Source organism: Cynocephalus volans, chromosome 9 (assembly GCF_027409185.1).
Source record: "Cynocephalus volans isolate mCynVol1 chromosome 9, mCynVol1.pri, whole genome shotgun sequence".
Taxonomy (NCBI): Eukaryota; Metazoa; Chordata; class Mammalia; order Dermoptera; family Cynocephalidae; genus Cynocephalus; species Cynocephalus volans.
The window spans coordinates 2959087-2972500 of NC_084468.1; the positions used below are offsets into that span (position 1 = coordinate 2959087).

General features: G+C 63.6%; 1 protein-coding gene across 1 annotated transcript; it reads left to right on the forward strand.

Moving 5' to 3' along the window:
• The first annotated feature begins 2280 nt into the window (after window positions 1-2280).
• Window positions 2281-10570, forward strand: HGFAC (HGF activator). The gene is made up of 14 exons (XM_063108740.1): window positions 2281-2388; window positions 2843-3029; window positions 3136-3232; window positions 3341-3420; window positions 4079-4201; window positions 4373-4504; window positions 4720-4830; window positions 4949-5123; window positions 5423-5508; window positions 6149-6404; window positions 8484-8623; window positions 8853-8993; window positions 9091-9239; window positions 10388-10570. Exons 1-14 carry the CDS (start codon window positions 2281-2283, stop codon window positions 10568-10570), a joined length of 1968 nt encoding a protein of 655 aa, XP_062964810.1.
• The last annotated feature ends 2844 nt before the right edge of the window (window positions 10571-13414 follow it).

Below are 13414 nucleotides of genomic sequence, written 5' to 3' on the forward strand. Positions count from 1 at the left end.
TCAGGGCCCTGGAGGGACCACCTTAGCTGCCACACCCCCAGGAGCCAACCGGGAGAGGGTGGGGGGACAACCAAATTGGAGAGACTGGCCTGAGGCCCTGCGGTTGGCCCCGGGCTCCTGGCCCAGCCCAGGGCTGCCGCTCGGCACTCGGCCTTTACTCAATAAAGTGTTTTTGAGGACCCACCAAGTGTCAGCCTCGTGCTGGGTGCCAGGGACAGGTCCCGTCTTTGGGGAGCCGCTGTTCCTGTGGGACACCATGAACGCACACGGGAGATCCTCCAGGTGCTAGAGAGAGGGCCCAGGAGAAGGCGGCACTTGGTGGCGAGGTCAAGGCGACGGTGAGGAGGGGGGCTGGGTTCCCGGGTGCCTGGGGGTCAGAAACCTCCTCCCACCCTCAGATGGGCAGAGGACAGGGAGGCGACTGAGTGGGGCTCGAGCCAACCCCGAGGGCAGCAGGGAGTGGGCCCTGCCGAGTCAGCTTCTGCTTGTCCACCTCACATCGTCCCCTACAGGTGGACACAGGGTCTTTTGGCCACCGCGCCCTGGCCCTGCCCTTGGCCTTATTTAGAAAGGTGCTCTGGGAAGGCTGCTCTGGGGAGGGACCATCCGAACTGAAACCTGAGTGCAGAGGGGGCTGGGCAAGAGTGTCAGGCATGTGTAAAAGCCCTGTGCATGAGCGAGTCTGCTGACACAGTGAGAAGTACCAGGGTGGCCACGGCCAGGCCAGAAAGGAAGTGGCAGCACAGCCAAGCCAGGGCGGGGGGTCCACAGTCACGTTGGCCTGAATCAGAGACAGCGCCATCGGCCAGGTTGCCTCAGTGGAACCCCCAAGGCTGCACTGAAGAGCCCACCCTGCACCCATGCCTAGAGGTGGGGCCGTCACGACAGGTACGTCCAGGAGCAGCATCCTGGAGGTCTGAGAGCACACGGCACGGCCTCGGGGGCGGCTCTGGACGAGACCAGAGGGGGACCTCAGAGAGAGCCACGGTGGCAGGGGCCCAGGGAGGTATCAGAATTGAAGACGGGCCCAGCACCCGCTGTCCCCCCCGCACCCGCTGTCCCCCTGCACCTGCTATAGTCCCAGCACGCGCTGTGCCAAGGTCGGTGCTCACTCAGTGCCCACTCTGTCTTCTCTACACAGATGGGAAATGGGAGCCCAGAGAGAGTGGGCTTGGGGTACACAGTGAGGCGGCTTTGTCACCAGCTGACCCCCAGGCCACAGTGGAGGGTTGGCCCCCCTTGCCACCCCTGTGCGGGCAGCCGAGCGAGCGGAGCTGCTGCTCACAGGGACAGGGGGCACACTGGCAGCTGCTCAGAAATCATAGGAGGCTCCTGAGGCAGCTCTGCCCGCAGCCCCAAGCCGTGCACTCCAGAGGGTGCAGGGGACTCCTACAGCTCTGTCCAGGGGAGGTGCCCCTATCCCAGGCCCCCGGATGCCTGGCCCAGGCCTGTGCTGGGGTCCAGAGAGAGATACCCAGAGACAGTGTGTGACCTATGACTCAGGCTGCGTGGGGAGGGCAGACCTGGACCAGGAGGGTGACAGCTCAGGTCATCCTGGCTGCGATAGGGGAGCCCAGGAGTTGGGAAGGCTCCCTGGAAGAGGTGTCTGAGCCCATCCAGGAGAGCAGAGGGAGGGAATACTGGATGCCAAAAGCACCCCAGAGTTAGGACAGACCATGGAAGGTCCCCATCCGGGCTCGCTGTCTGCAGCTCCTCTCTGTGCCCAGCCTTTCACTGGCTGTGGAGTCACTGAGAAGAGGCAGCACGACCCCCACAGGAGCCCTAGTGTAGCCACCTGTGGAGTTGGGCAATGCTATCTCCACCTCAGTTCCACGAGCCACTGTCTGCCAAGCAGAGACCCACTTAAGGGTTTAGTCCCTGTAGTGGCTCTTGTGATGACAGCTCTCCGACAGGTAGTGGCCAGGCGAGGACCAGAGGCTGGGCCTGGGAGTCCAGCCCTGACCTGTCCCTGTTACCCTGGAAGACTTCCTGGAAGTGGCTTCTAAGCTGAGACCCAATGACGTCATCCGATCTAGGACCAGTGCGGGCTGAGGCCAGAGTGGGACAGCTGGGCTCCCTGGGCAGGGACAGCATGAGCTGGGACAGCAGGTGTGGTAGTGGAAGGACACGGGGACTTCCTCCAGGGGGCCAGGCCTGCCCAGTGTGGGCCCGGCATGCAGGCAGCCAGGGTTAATCATTTCCACGTGGCCTTGACCCCCACCTGCCCTGGCCACCCTGTTCCCGCCTCCTGCTGCCCCTCACGCCAGCTCAGGAGGAGCCATGGGGCACTGGGCCTGGGTCCCCAGCCCCTGCCCCCTACCCGGGCTGTCTCTGCTCCTGCTGCTGCTGCTGCTGGTGCCTTGCGGGGCCCATCCCCAGGCTGGTAGGGTGAGCACTGACTCCCTTGCAGTGTGAACGAGGGCTCCGTCCCACGCTGGGTCCCGGGGATGAGGCCAGAGGGAGCGTCCCCCAGGGCAGGGGTGTGGCGTGAGCCAGGGCCCAGTGTGGGTGGCTCTGGTGGTGAAAGGTGGCTCTCGGGGTGAGGTGAGGGTGCTGGTCTTGTCTGGGGGGCTCCTAGCCCCCCATGACTTGACCCCCAGGCTTTGACCCTACAGGGACCGGAGTGCCTTGGTTTGGGCTATGACCCTGAGCCAACTCTGCTTAACCATGTGGACTCAGGCTGGGGGACAGGGACAAAGCCCAGTGAGGACTTGGGGCGTCCAGTGTCCTCCTGGACACTGCTCCCAGACCTGAGGCCTCCAATGTGGAAACTGAGGCTCAGGGCTCCACCTCCTCACCTGGCGGGGCCTGACCCCCTCACGGCCCTCTCGGCTCCTCGCAGAATCTCATGGAGCCCCCAGACCCTAATGCCACGGTGACTGCTGGGATCCCCAGGATCCCTGTGACCTCTGTGACCCCTGAGACCCCAGCAACAAGTGTTCCAGAGGCAGAGGCGGTGGGACCCCGAGGTGGGGGGCTCCTGCCCCCACGCAGGGCAGCTCCTTCAAGCAGCGGCCCCGGGGACCAAGGTGGGTCAGGTGGGCTCTGGGAAGAGGGAGCAGCCGCGTGGGCGTCGCTGGGGAGGGGCCGGGGGGTGGGCGCCCTGCGAAGCCCCTGACCGCCGCCCCCCGGCAGTGCTCACCGAGGACGGGCAGGCCTGCAGGTTCCCCTTCCGCCACGGTGGCCGCATGCTGCACGCCTGCACTTCGGAGGGAAGCGCCCACAAGAAGTGGTGGGTCCCGGTGGGGGTGGGGCGGGCCCAGCAGGCCTGGTGGGCGAGTGGGGGGAGCGCCAGGGGCTGGGCTGGGACCCCCGCGTCACTGCAGGCATTGCCCCCCAGGTGTGCCACGACTCACAACTATGACCGGGACAGGGCCTGGGGCTACTGCATGGAGGCCGCCTCACCTCCCCAGGGCCCAGGTGGGTGCCGGGGTTGTGGGTGTGGGGCCAGACTGCAGCCCAGGCTGGGGTCAAGGGGCTGAGTGGAGGTGGGGCCCAAGGAGACGGCGCTGACTGTGCAGGGTCCCACTTGGAGTGGAGCAGTGTTGTGCCCCCTGCAACCACGGGGGTGGGTGGGGACAGGGGAGCCATCAGCCTGGGGACAGCAGTGGAAGGACCCTCTCCTGGGCAGGACCCTACCCTCTTGGGGGCTGCACGGCTGCTGTGGCCATTGCTGGGGCGAAGGCGGCCCCTGGTGGTGAGGCTGGGCCCTGCAGCCACACAGGAGAGCCCTGGACAGGGGACCAGGCGGGCGAGGGGGCCGAGGGAGTGAGGGCTGTGGGGGTGGTCTGTGTTGGCAGCCCTGCGCACTCGGGTCCCGGGGCACACAAGAGACAACTGTGCGGTCTGACAGTGGGTAGGGGTCAGGCTCCTAGGGCTCCAAGTGCACAGCCCAGGGGCCACTTGCCCAGGAGGAAGGCAAGGCCTGAGTCCCTCCCAGGGACCTGTGCCTGGAAGAACCCAGAGGGGGTGGTTTGAATGCGGAGGGCCCAAGGAAGGCCTTTAGCAAGTGGGAGGGGTCATGGAGGGACCCCAAAGACTCCCACCCAGCCCTTCATGGCCCCTCGTGTGTCCCCAGCTGCCCTTGATCCCTGTGCCTCTGGCCCCTGCCTCAATGGGGGCTCCTGCTCCAACACCCAGGGCCCCGCATCCTACCACTGCACCTGCCCCGTGGCCTTCACAGGCAAAGACTGTGGCACAGGTGAGTGGGGGCCTTGGGGTCCTCAGGGGTCCACAGGCACAGGCAGGTCCTGGGAAGATAGGAGAGCAGTTGGTTGGCCCAAAGCTGGGTGGGAAAGTGCTGCCCGAGTGCAGGAGGGGACCTGTGTTGGGGCAGCTGGTGACTGGGGGGTGCTCACTGTACGGACCCCAGAGAAGTGCTTTGACGAGACCCGCTATGAGTACCTGGAGGCGGGCGACCGCTGGGCCCACGTGCGCCAGGGCCACGTGGAGCAGTGTGACTGTGTGAGGGGCCAGGCCCAGTGCAAAGACACCCGCCACACAGGTACGCCAGGACCACGGTGGGGGAGGCCAGGAGGGGGGGGACAGCCATGTCACTGAGCCCCCCAACCAGTGTCTCTCCATCTTCACCTGCGTGGAAGGGCCTTGCCTGAGGCCACCCAGCAATGAGGGCGCTTGGGAGGGATCGGCCCTGCCCCCACCTTCATGGGGCTCCTCCAGGCCTTGGCCTTGCTGTAGAGCCTCCCTGCCCTCCACCAGCCTGCCTGAGCAGCCCGTGCTTGAATGGGGGCACCTGCCACCTGATCGTGGCCACCGGGACCACTGTGTGTGCCTGCCCACCGGGCTACGTGGGGCGGCTCTGCAACATTGGTGAGTCACTTGGCCTCCTGAGCCATGAGGGTCAGCCCCCTGGCCAGGTGCCCTGGGGGACAGGGTCAGGGTGGACTCTGCTGTGGCCCGGCCTCACTGCCCATTGGTGTGCCCACAGTGCCCGCTGAGCGCTGCTTCTTGGGGAATGGCACTGGGTACCGTGGCGTGGCCAGCACCTCGGCCTCGGGCCTCAGCTGCCTGGCCTGGAACTCCGACCTGCTCTACCAGGAGCTGCATGTGGACTCGGTGGGCGCCGCGGCCCTGCTTGGCCTAGGTCCCCACGCCTACTGCCGGTCAGCACCTGTGGCCACTCCAGGTTGCCTCATCCGGGACAGGCAGGGTCTGTCCTGGGGAGAGGCCCTCCCTGACTCCCCAGGACCCCATTGAGACGGGCCCTGAGAGCCTCTGCCTGGGAGGCCGCCCGGAGGGAGGCCTGGTCATGGCTAGCCAGGGCCTGGGTCTGCAGAGCAAGCAACGCTGCGCTGGGTATCAGGAACCTCCTGCTGGGTGTCCCGAAGGCCCGTTTCTGCCCCCATCCTGTGACCTCTCTAAGGGGCAGTGTGACTCCCCCTCCGACTCTTGTTCACTCCAGGAACCCAGACAAGGACGAGAGGCCCTGGTGCTACGTGGTGAAGGACAGTGCGCTCTCCTGGGAGTACTGCCGCCTGGCCGCCTGCGGTGCGCAGCGCGGGGCACGTTGGGGGCAGTGGGGTGGGGCCAGACTGCCTCACACCCCACAGGGGTCACAGCAGTTTCCCCGTTGTCCTCCCATCCCACCCCATGCCTGGCCACTGCTCCATCTGAGAGATGGGGAAACTGAGGCTCTCGGGGGCCAGGGCAGGCTGGCACCAGGGGTCAGAGCAGGCCAAACTGCTGCTGCAGTGAGCAGGTTGCCAGCAGGCTCAGGGGGCTCCTGCCCAGGCTGCACCTGCCCGCCTCCGTGGGCACGCCTGGACGGCCCCCAGATGGGAGAGTAGGTGGGGTGTGGACAACGTGTGCAGGATGCCAGCCGATGCCCTGGAGTCAGGCCCAGGGCTCTCCCATGGGGCCTCTGACCGTCCCGGGTTGGCTGCCGGGAGCCAAGGTGGCTCTCACAAAGCCTTGTGGTTGGGACTGTTCTTCTCTCTGTTGGGCCGGAGTCCATGACCCCCTCTACCTGGGGCGGGTGGAGGTGGGCGGACCTCTGGGGCCCTGGGGAGGGTGGCCAGCGGGATCCAGCCAGGGCCCTCTGCCGTCTCCACCACCGTGGGACGGGGTGTGCACAAGGGGACGGGCTCTGTGAACCCTGCGGGGTGTGACCGGTGACCTTTGCTCCCAGAGTCCCTCACCAGAGTCCAGCCCCTGGCCCCTGAGGTCCTGGCGACCCTGCCCGAGCCGACCCCGGCCGGACGCCCGACCTGCGGCAAGAGGCACAAGAAGAGGACCTTCCTGCGGCCGCGCATCGTCGGGGGCTCGTCCTCGCTGCCCGGCTCCCACCCCTGGCTGGCCGCCATCTACATCGGGCACAGCTTCTGCGCCGGCAGCCTGGTGCACACCTGCTGGGTGCTGTCCGCGGCCCACTGCTTCTCCCACAGGTGAGCGCCCCTCCTGCCGGCACCCCCACCTGAGCGTCGCTGCGACCCCCACTTCCCACCTGCCCGTGCAACCCCCGTCCTCGGCCCCCGTCACCATTCCAGGGCTCCCCAGTCACCCCCTTGGACCCGGGTGGGACTCAGCACTCAGCCCCATGCTGGGCACGGAGGCTCCACGGATCCGGCCGTGTTGGGGGAACAGGGGCCCAGGGTCGGGGGCAGGTCCTGCAGAAGACTCGAGCGCGCGTGCGCAGAGGGAGCGGTGGGCGTGGTTCTGCCCTCCGCGCAGGCCCCGCCCCTCCCGGAGCCTCAGATCCAGATGGCAGGAGGGGGAGGGGGAAGGGGAGGGGCGGTGGGCAGTGGGGGGTGTGGGGCGGCAGTGCGGAGGGCTGGCGGCGGGGCCCTGTCGCCCGAACTGCCCGGGGTCCAGCGGGCACCCACCCTGGCTGGGCACCAGGGAATGGAGTGACAACTGGCCCAAGCCCAGGGGTCTCTGCACAGCCAGGGAAACTGAGGTCCAGCCAGCTCAGGCGGCACCCCGTGGGGCCCACCTGCGTTCTCACCCCGGGAGGAGCAGCCCAGAGACACTAAGCCTGCCCACTCCTTCCCAGCTCCTCCCCACCGTGACAAGGAAAGGGACAAGTCCGTGTCTGGAGGGGCTCCCACTGGAGTCGGGTGGGAGGGGACAGGCCTGGCAGTGTCACCCCAGCAATCAGAAGTTGGGAAGGCAGGAGTCTGGCCAGCAGGAGAGTGTGGCTTCCGCCCCCATCAGTCACTGCAGGGATGGCGGTGTCCAGGGTGGGAGGCTGTGGGCTCAGATTCCACATTGCACTGACCACTGTGGGACATGCTGCAGGTTCCTGGTGGGGCCTGTAATGGGGGGGCCACTAAATCCTCCCCAGTGTGAAATGAGATGGGGGCTAAGAGGCTGGGGGGCGGGAGCCGGCATCCACTCCCACATCCAGGGGGGAGTTGGGAAGGGGACAAGCTGGGTGGTAGGTACCCACCCACCAAGGGCCAGAGCGGGCAGCCTCACCCCTGCCTCAGCACATGGTCCTAAGCCCTCCCCCAAGGCTGGGCTGGAGTCTGGGCCAAGCAGAGCTGGTGGGGTTGTGGGAGCAGATGTGTGGAGAGGCTGGTGGGGGAGGGCTGGGGCAGGCTCAGAAGAGGGTCGTGCTCCTTTAGGCGGCCAACAGCAGAATTGGGTGCCCAGGAGCTAATGGACCAGGCACTGAAGCCTGTCCCACCTCCAGACAGCTCTTTCAGGCCAGAGCACCTACCCACCTGGTGCCCTGAGAGGCCTGGGTGTTTCAAGTCCCCAGCACATTGGATGTCCACCCCAGAGGCTGCCTAAGTCAAACCCAGGAGACCCCCAGGCTCTGGCCCTGGACTTGGGTTGCAGTTGTGCCCAAGGTCCAAGGAAGATGGGACATGGCACCAGGTATAGGCCGCCCACTCTGGAAGCCTATTTCCCAGATGGGTCAGAGGCCTGAGAGGGTCGAGGGGCTGAGTTCTCACAGTGACCTGGAGGTGGAGTCTAAGGCAGGGGGTTGGGGCAGGGCAGGAGTGACCTTCCATACAGGGCAGATAGGGAAACTGAGGCCCAGATCTGACAGAGGGGCTGACCAAGGGAGACCCAGGCTCTGTTATGGGTAAGAGTGAGGGACTGTATCTGGGGGACCCTGCAGGGAAGACATAGCTGGGGTGGGGGCCTCCAGGCAGGGCCGGGTCTCCACCCACTCAGGCCCAATCTAAGAGCAGACCCCATCGTGGCCTGGAGTGAGGCCCCTTGGGGCTTAACAGTGGAGCTGTCACTGAGCTAGGGTGGCTTCAGCTCCTGTGCCCAGGGTCTCGGGATGGCTGTAGCCCCGCCCTGCTCGGTGACTCTGTCTTCCTGCTATTGTGAAGGCCCACACCCAGGCACCAGCTCAGGCCTCTCCCCATGACTGCAGACCTCCTGGGCTGTGCTCATGATGCTGGGCCATGGGCCAGCAGGTGACCAGGCCAAGGGTGGGGGAGAGCTGACCTCAGTAGCCCGAGGGGAAGGCCAGGTCTGTGCTGCCACCAGCCCCCCTTGTACAGTCCCCCCAGGGAAAGCGTCTCGGTGGTGCTGGGCCAGCACTTCTTCAACCGCACAACGGATGTGACCCAGACGTTTGGCATTGAGAAGTACATTCCCTACCCCCTGTACTCGGTGTTCAACCCCAGCGACCATGACCTTGGTGAGCTGGGGGCGTGCTGGGGCAGCAGGTGGGGGGCGTGCCCTGCGCATGCCAAGCTGGGGCTGGCAGGAGGGGTGGGAGTGAGCTAGTCGGGTCTGCAGGGGCCTCGGCCTGGCCGGAGGAGACCCTGGCGGCTCCTTCCTGGACCTGTGCCCCGTGGGACTCACCAGCCATCCTGGCCATCGTGGCCCCCATGCCCCAGGGTAACCTATGGTCTCTTCCTGCACAGTCCTGATCCGGCTGAAGAAGAAGGGGGACCGCTGTGCCGTCCGCTCCCAGTTTGTCCAGCCCATCTGCCTGCCTGAGCCCAGCAGCCCCTTCCCCGCCGGACACAAGTGCCAGATTGCGGGCTGGGGCCATATGGGCGAGAGTGAGTCAGGGTGGGAGCAGCTCCCAGCGCCCTGCCCAGGGAGAGCTGTGGCTGGCCACAGCCAGCCCGCCCGCGCCTGACAGCATGTGTCCCCCAGACATGAGCGACTACTCCAGCTCCCTGCGGGAGGCGCTGGTCCCCCTCGTCGCTGACCACAAGTGCAGCAGCCCCGAGGTGTACGGTGCCGACATCAGCCCCAACATGCTCTGTGCCGGCTACTTCGACTGCAAATCCGACGCCTGCCAGGTGAGCCGGGCTCCAAGCCGGGGGGCTCAGTCGAATCCTGACTCTCAGATCTGCACACCCCTAGGAGCTCGGAGCTGGAGGGGACCCAGGCCCAGCAGGGCCAGCCAGCACCCCCGAGAGAAGGCGTGCCTGCTGGGGTGGCCAGCACCCCAGGACGGCCGCTCACTCCCCAGGCGAGGCTGCCCGGGGCCCTGCTGGAAGGGGCTCCTCACAGCAGGGGAGAGGAACCCCCTCCTCACGCACATGGCGAGACTGAGTCACAGAGAAGGGCCCGGGGCCACGCAGAGCCCCAACAGGTCCCAACTGTCAGCCAAAGGGGCAGGGCTTTCCACGTGACACCGAGGGCCAGACTCTTTGCTCAGAGTTCTCAGTGAGCTCATCAGTCGGACGGTCAATCCCAGTAGCTCGCGATCGCCAAGGGCTCCGCAGGCCTCACCACGCTGAGGCTGCAAGTCAGCCCTCACCGGAGGACCTGCTTTGTGCCTCAGGGAGGTCAAACCTGTCTGCCTTGTCACACAGCTCAGAAGTGGCAGGGTGGGTGGGGCTTGACACCGGACCACATGGTACAAGGCACATTGTAGGGGAAGTCAGGGATGGCTTCATGGAGGAGGGGGTCTTTGCACCTGCCCTGAGGGATGCATAGGAGTTTGCCAGGTGGCAAAGAAGCCATTTGAGGTGATAGGAGTGGCATGTACTGGAACATGGGGTGGCCACCTGGTCCACGTGGGGTGCATGCTGGAGGGCTGGAAAGGGGCACATGGGGGTGCATTGCTGGTTGTTGAGGGGAGAGGGAGTGGGGTGGGGCTTTAGGAAGGGGAGCGATGGGGCAGATGCCCTGGCCTGTGCTCCCCCAGCAGCCCGGGATCCCCGAGGAGCCTGGAAATGAGATGACTTCCTGTTCAATGAAGTCTGGGGAAAGTGGGACAGCTGCCTTACTCAGAAATACCTTCGTCATTTGTCTCCAGGCTCTCAGAGTCCTGTGTCCCTGGGGGAGTGTCTGAGACTCTTCTGGGCTTTCCACTCCTCAGGGCACTTTCGGGGTTGGAGTGAGGGACACTGGGGGTCGGGGGGACGGAGGAGCTGTTTCCGGGGTGTCCCTGAGGCAGGCCCTGGCTGCTGGTGGGGGCTCTGACCAGTGTCTGCTGCAGGGGGACTCGGGCGGGCCCCTCGCCTGCGAGAAGAATGGTGTGGCCTACCTGTATGGCATCATCAGCTGGGGCGACGGCTGTGGACGGCTCAACAAGCCAGGTGTCTACACCCGCGTGGCCAACTATGTGGACTGGATCAATGACCGGATACGGCCTTCCAGGCGGCCTGCGGCTCCCTCCTGAGACCCCCGGGGTGTCCCATCTTCACCCCATTCTCTGCCTCACCGACAATAAAAACAGTTCCGAGAACCTGGCCACACTGCCTGTCCCCCACCTCTGGCCCAGCCCATGTCCCTCCCATGGGAAGGGCCCGGATGACGTGGCCGTGGGGCAGGGGCTGCAGCCAGCAGTTTCTTAGTGGAGGTGAGCCCCTGCAACCCCACAGGGAGGGCCTGGACCACGGCCCAGGGAGGCGGCCGGGCGTGCAGTCTGGGGCTGGAGAGTGTCAGCCCACCCCCTCCTAGGCCCATCCCCAGGCAGGAGCACGGCTTGGGTCCAGGCACCCTGGTTGTCCCAGGGCACGATGTGGAAACCAAGTTCCGGCCACCAGGTCATAGACAGGGGCTGTGCCAACTAGTGTGTGGAGCATTGAAACTTGAAGAGGGCGGGCCGTCTGGGAATACCCGCTGGCTGTCATTTGGCTTCCCCGGCCACCAGCCAGGCAGGACACTTCACTTACTTGGGGAGCGTGATGGGGGTGGGGGGTGCAGAGAGGTGCTGTGGAGGCGGGAAACGGGCCAGGAGGTGCCCAGCACAGGCGGCCACAGCCTCACCTGCCAACGTCTTCTCTTCACACGACAGGCGAGAGCTTCCTCGTGTCTCTGCCACGCCTGGCCGTGCAGCCCGCCACATCTCTGTGTGGCTTTTCTCCACCCCTCACCCCCAGCCGCGCTCCAGCCAGGCGGCCTCCCCTCTGGTCCGGGAAGCCTCGTGTGGTTCCGCTCTCCTGGAGCAGCCTCCCCGCCACACACCCTCCATCGGTGCTTGTAGACACAGGTGGACGTGGGCCTTGCCTGACACCTCAGCCCCGGTCCTGTCCCGGTTAGGACTGCGCTCAGAAACCTGACTCGTGCAGCTTAAACAAGAGAGGGTGGCTTTCCTCGTGTCATGGGAAGTCCAGGGCCAGTGCTTGCTGGCACTGATTTTCTGGGCAGATCCGCTCCTTTGATCAGGGCAGCAGAAGTTTTCCCAGAACCCCCCTCTCCAGCAGATTTGCATTTAGCTGTCATTGGCCTGAATGGGGTCATGTGGCCATCCCTGGCTGCAGAGGGTCTGGAGGGCAGGGAACAGGGCTGTCACAATGGGCTCACACCAGCTGTGGGGGCATTGTTGGGGCTGGGCAGTCACTGTCCCACGAAAAGTGAGAATTCTGAGCAGAGGAAAGAGAGGCAGGCCCTTCCCCCCTCAAATGCTGGCCTCAGAGCCCTCACACTGACAAAACCACAGCTGAAGCCCCCACCATCTCCCTTGCTACCATGTTGGTCAAAGCCCAGGGCAGCAACAGGATCCTAGACGGGGAGCAGGTCCTCCTCGTGAGGGTGGAGACCCCTGCAGCCTTTCTGGGCTCAGACAACGGGGTAGCTTCAGTCCCACCGTAACCCACACCTGCTGTGAGCACTCCCGTGGGTGGGGGGAGTGTGTCCAAATGATTTCTCTGCGTCTGTTGGGATGAGCATTTGGATTTTCTCTTTGGATCCCTTAATGCAGTGACTTGCATTTGCAGCTTTTGTGTGTCGAGTCAGCCTTGCATTCCTGGCGTGAACAGGGTTGAGTCAGGATGTGAGCCGGTGTCTTCCACCTGCCCCTCCAGGTGCCCCCTCTCGCCTTGTGCTGTCCTCAGAGCTGATCTCTATAAACTGCATCGGTGGGCTCTGTGCCCTGCAGTTTCTTGTCGGCCACTGGGGAGCCCCAGGGGGAGATCACAGGGAGGGCAGATAGCGAGGCTGGGTTATTTAGTCTCCTTCTGGGGTCACCTCAGTGTGTGGGCTGAATTTTGACCTCTTAAAATCCCTATGTTGAAGTCCTAACCCCCAGTAGCACACACTGTGATTGTATTTGAACAAAGAATCCTTACGGAGGTAATCGAGTTAAAACGAGATCATTAGGGTGGGCCCTAACCCAATATGGCTGGTGTCCTCATAAGATTGCGAAACTTGGACACAGACACACACAGAGGGAACCAACCCTGCCCACACCTAGATTTTGCACTTCTGGCCTCTAAAACTGTGAGATGGTAAATTTCTGTCGTTTAAGCTCCAAGCCTGTAGTGCTTGGTTACAGCAGCTCCAGGAAACTTGTACACTTGGGTTGGCTGCGTCCTTCAGCTGAAAGTCCCTGTTCCTCTCAATATGTGGCTGGCTTTCTCCCTCTGAGCTTCTGGTGGCTGCTCCCGTGCCCTGGCCCTTCAGGTCTGGAGGTGGCATCTGCTCCTGTTCTACACCCAGCCAGGGCTGCTGAGCTGGCACCGTGGTCTCTGTCGTCTTGGCCACGCCTCCTCTGCATTGTCCTGCCAAATGTGTGCCAGCCCATGGGACCCTGGCTTCTACATGACGTATTTTTTTTTTTATCCTTTTAAAAATTTACTTGTATTTAGTTTAGGATTTTCCATTTATGCCTGTGAATGAGATTGGCCTGTAAGTTTCCCTTCTTATATTCTTAGAATGACTATTATGAAGGCTATATGCCTTATATAATTAGTCCAGAAGTATCCCTTCTTTCATTAAAACTCACTGGGAGACTCTGTATACAAAGATTGGAATGGCCTATTCTGTGGAAGTTTGGTAGATTGGATCTATAAATTACCTGGCCTGGCGTTTTCTTTACAGGATGATATTTAACTACTGATTCAGTGTCTTTAATAGTTATGGGACTAGTTAGGAATTTTATTTCTTCTTGAGCCCGTTATTAAAAGTCACACTTGTATGAATGTATCTAATTTTTCATGTTCGTTGCCATATGGCTCATCCTCTCATTTAATCTCAGACATATCAGTAGTTGTTTTCTTCAGCACTTGGAGGATATTCACTG

Excerpts from the sequence above, each read along its gene's own strand:
- HGFAC (XM_063108740.1), top strand. The coding sequence starts at position 2,281 with ATGGGGCACTGGGCCTGGGTCCCCAGCCCCTGCCCCCTACCCGGGCTG. Across the intron at positions 6,405-8,483 it reads GCCCACTGCTTCTCCCACAG|TCCCCCCAGGGAAAGCGTCT; the intron begins GTGAGCGCCCCT and ends CCCCTTGTACAG. Across the intron at positions 8,994-9,090 it reads CTGGGGCCATATGGGCGAGA|ACATGAGCGACTACTCCAGC; the intron begins GTGAGTCAGGGT and ends TGTGTCCCCCAG.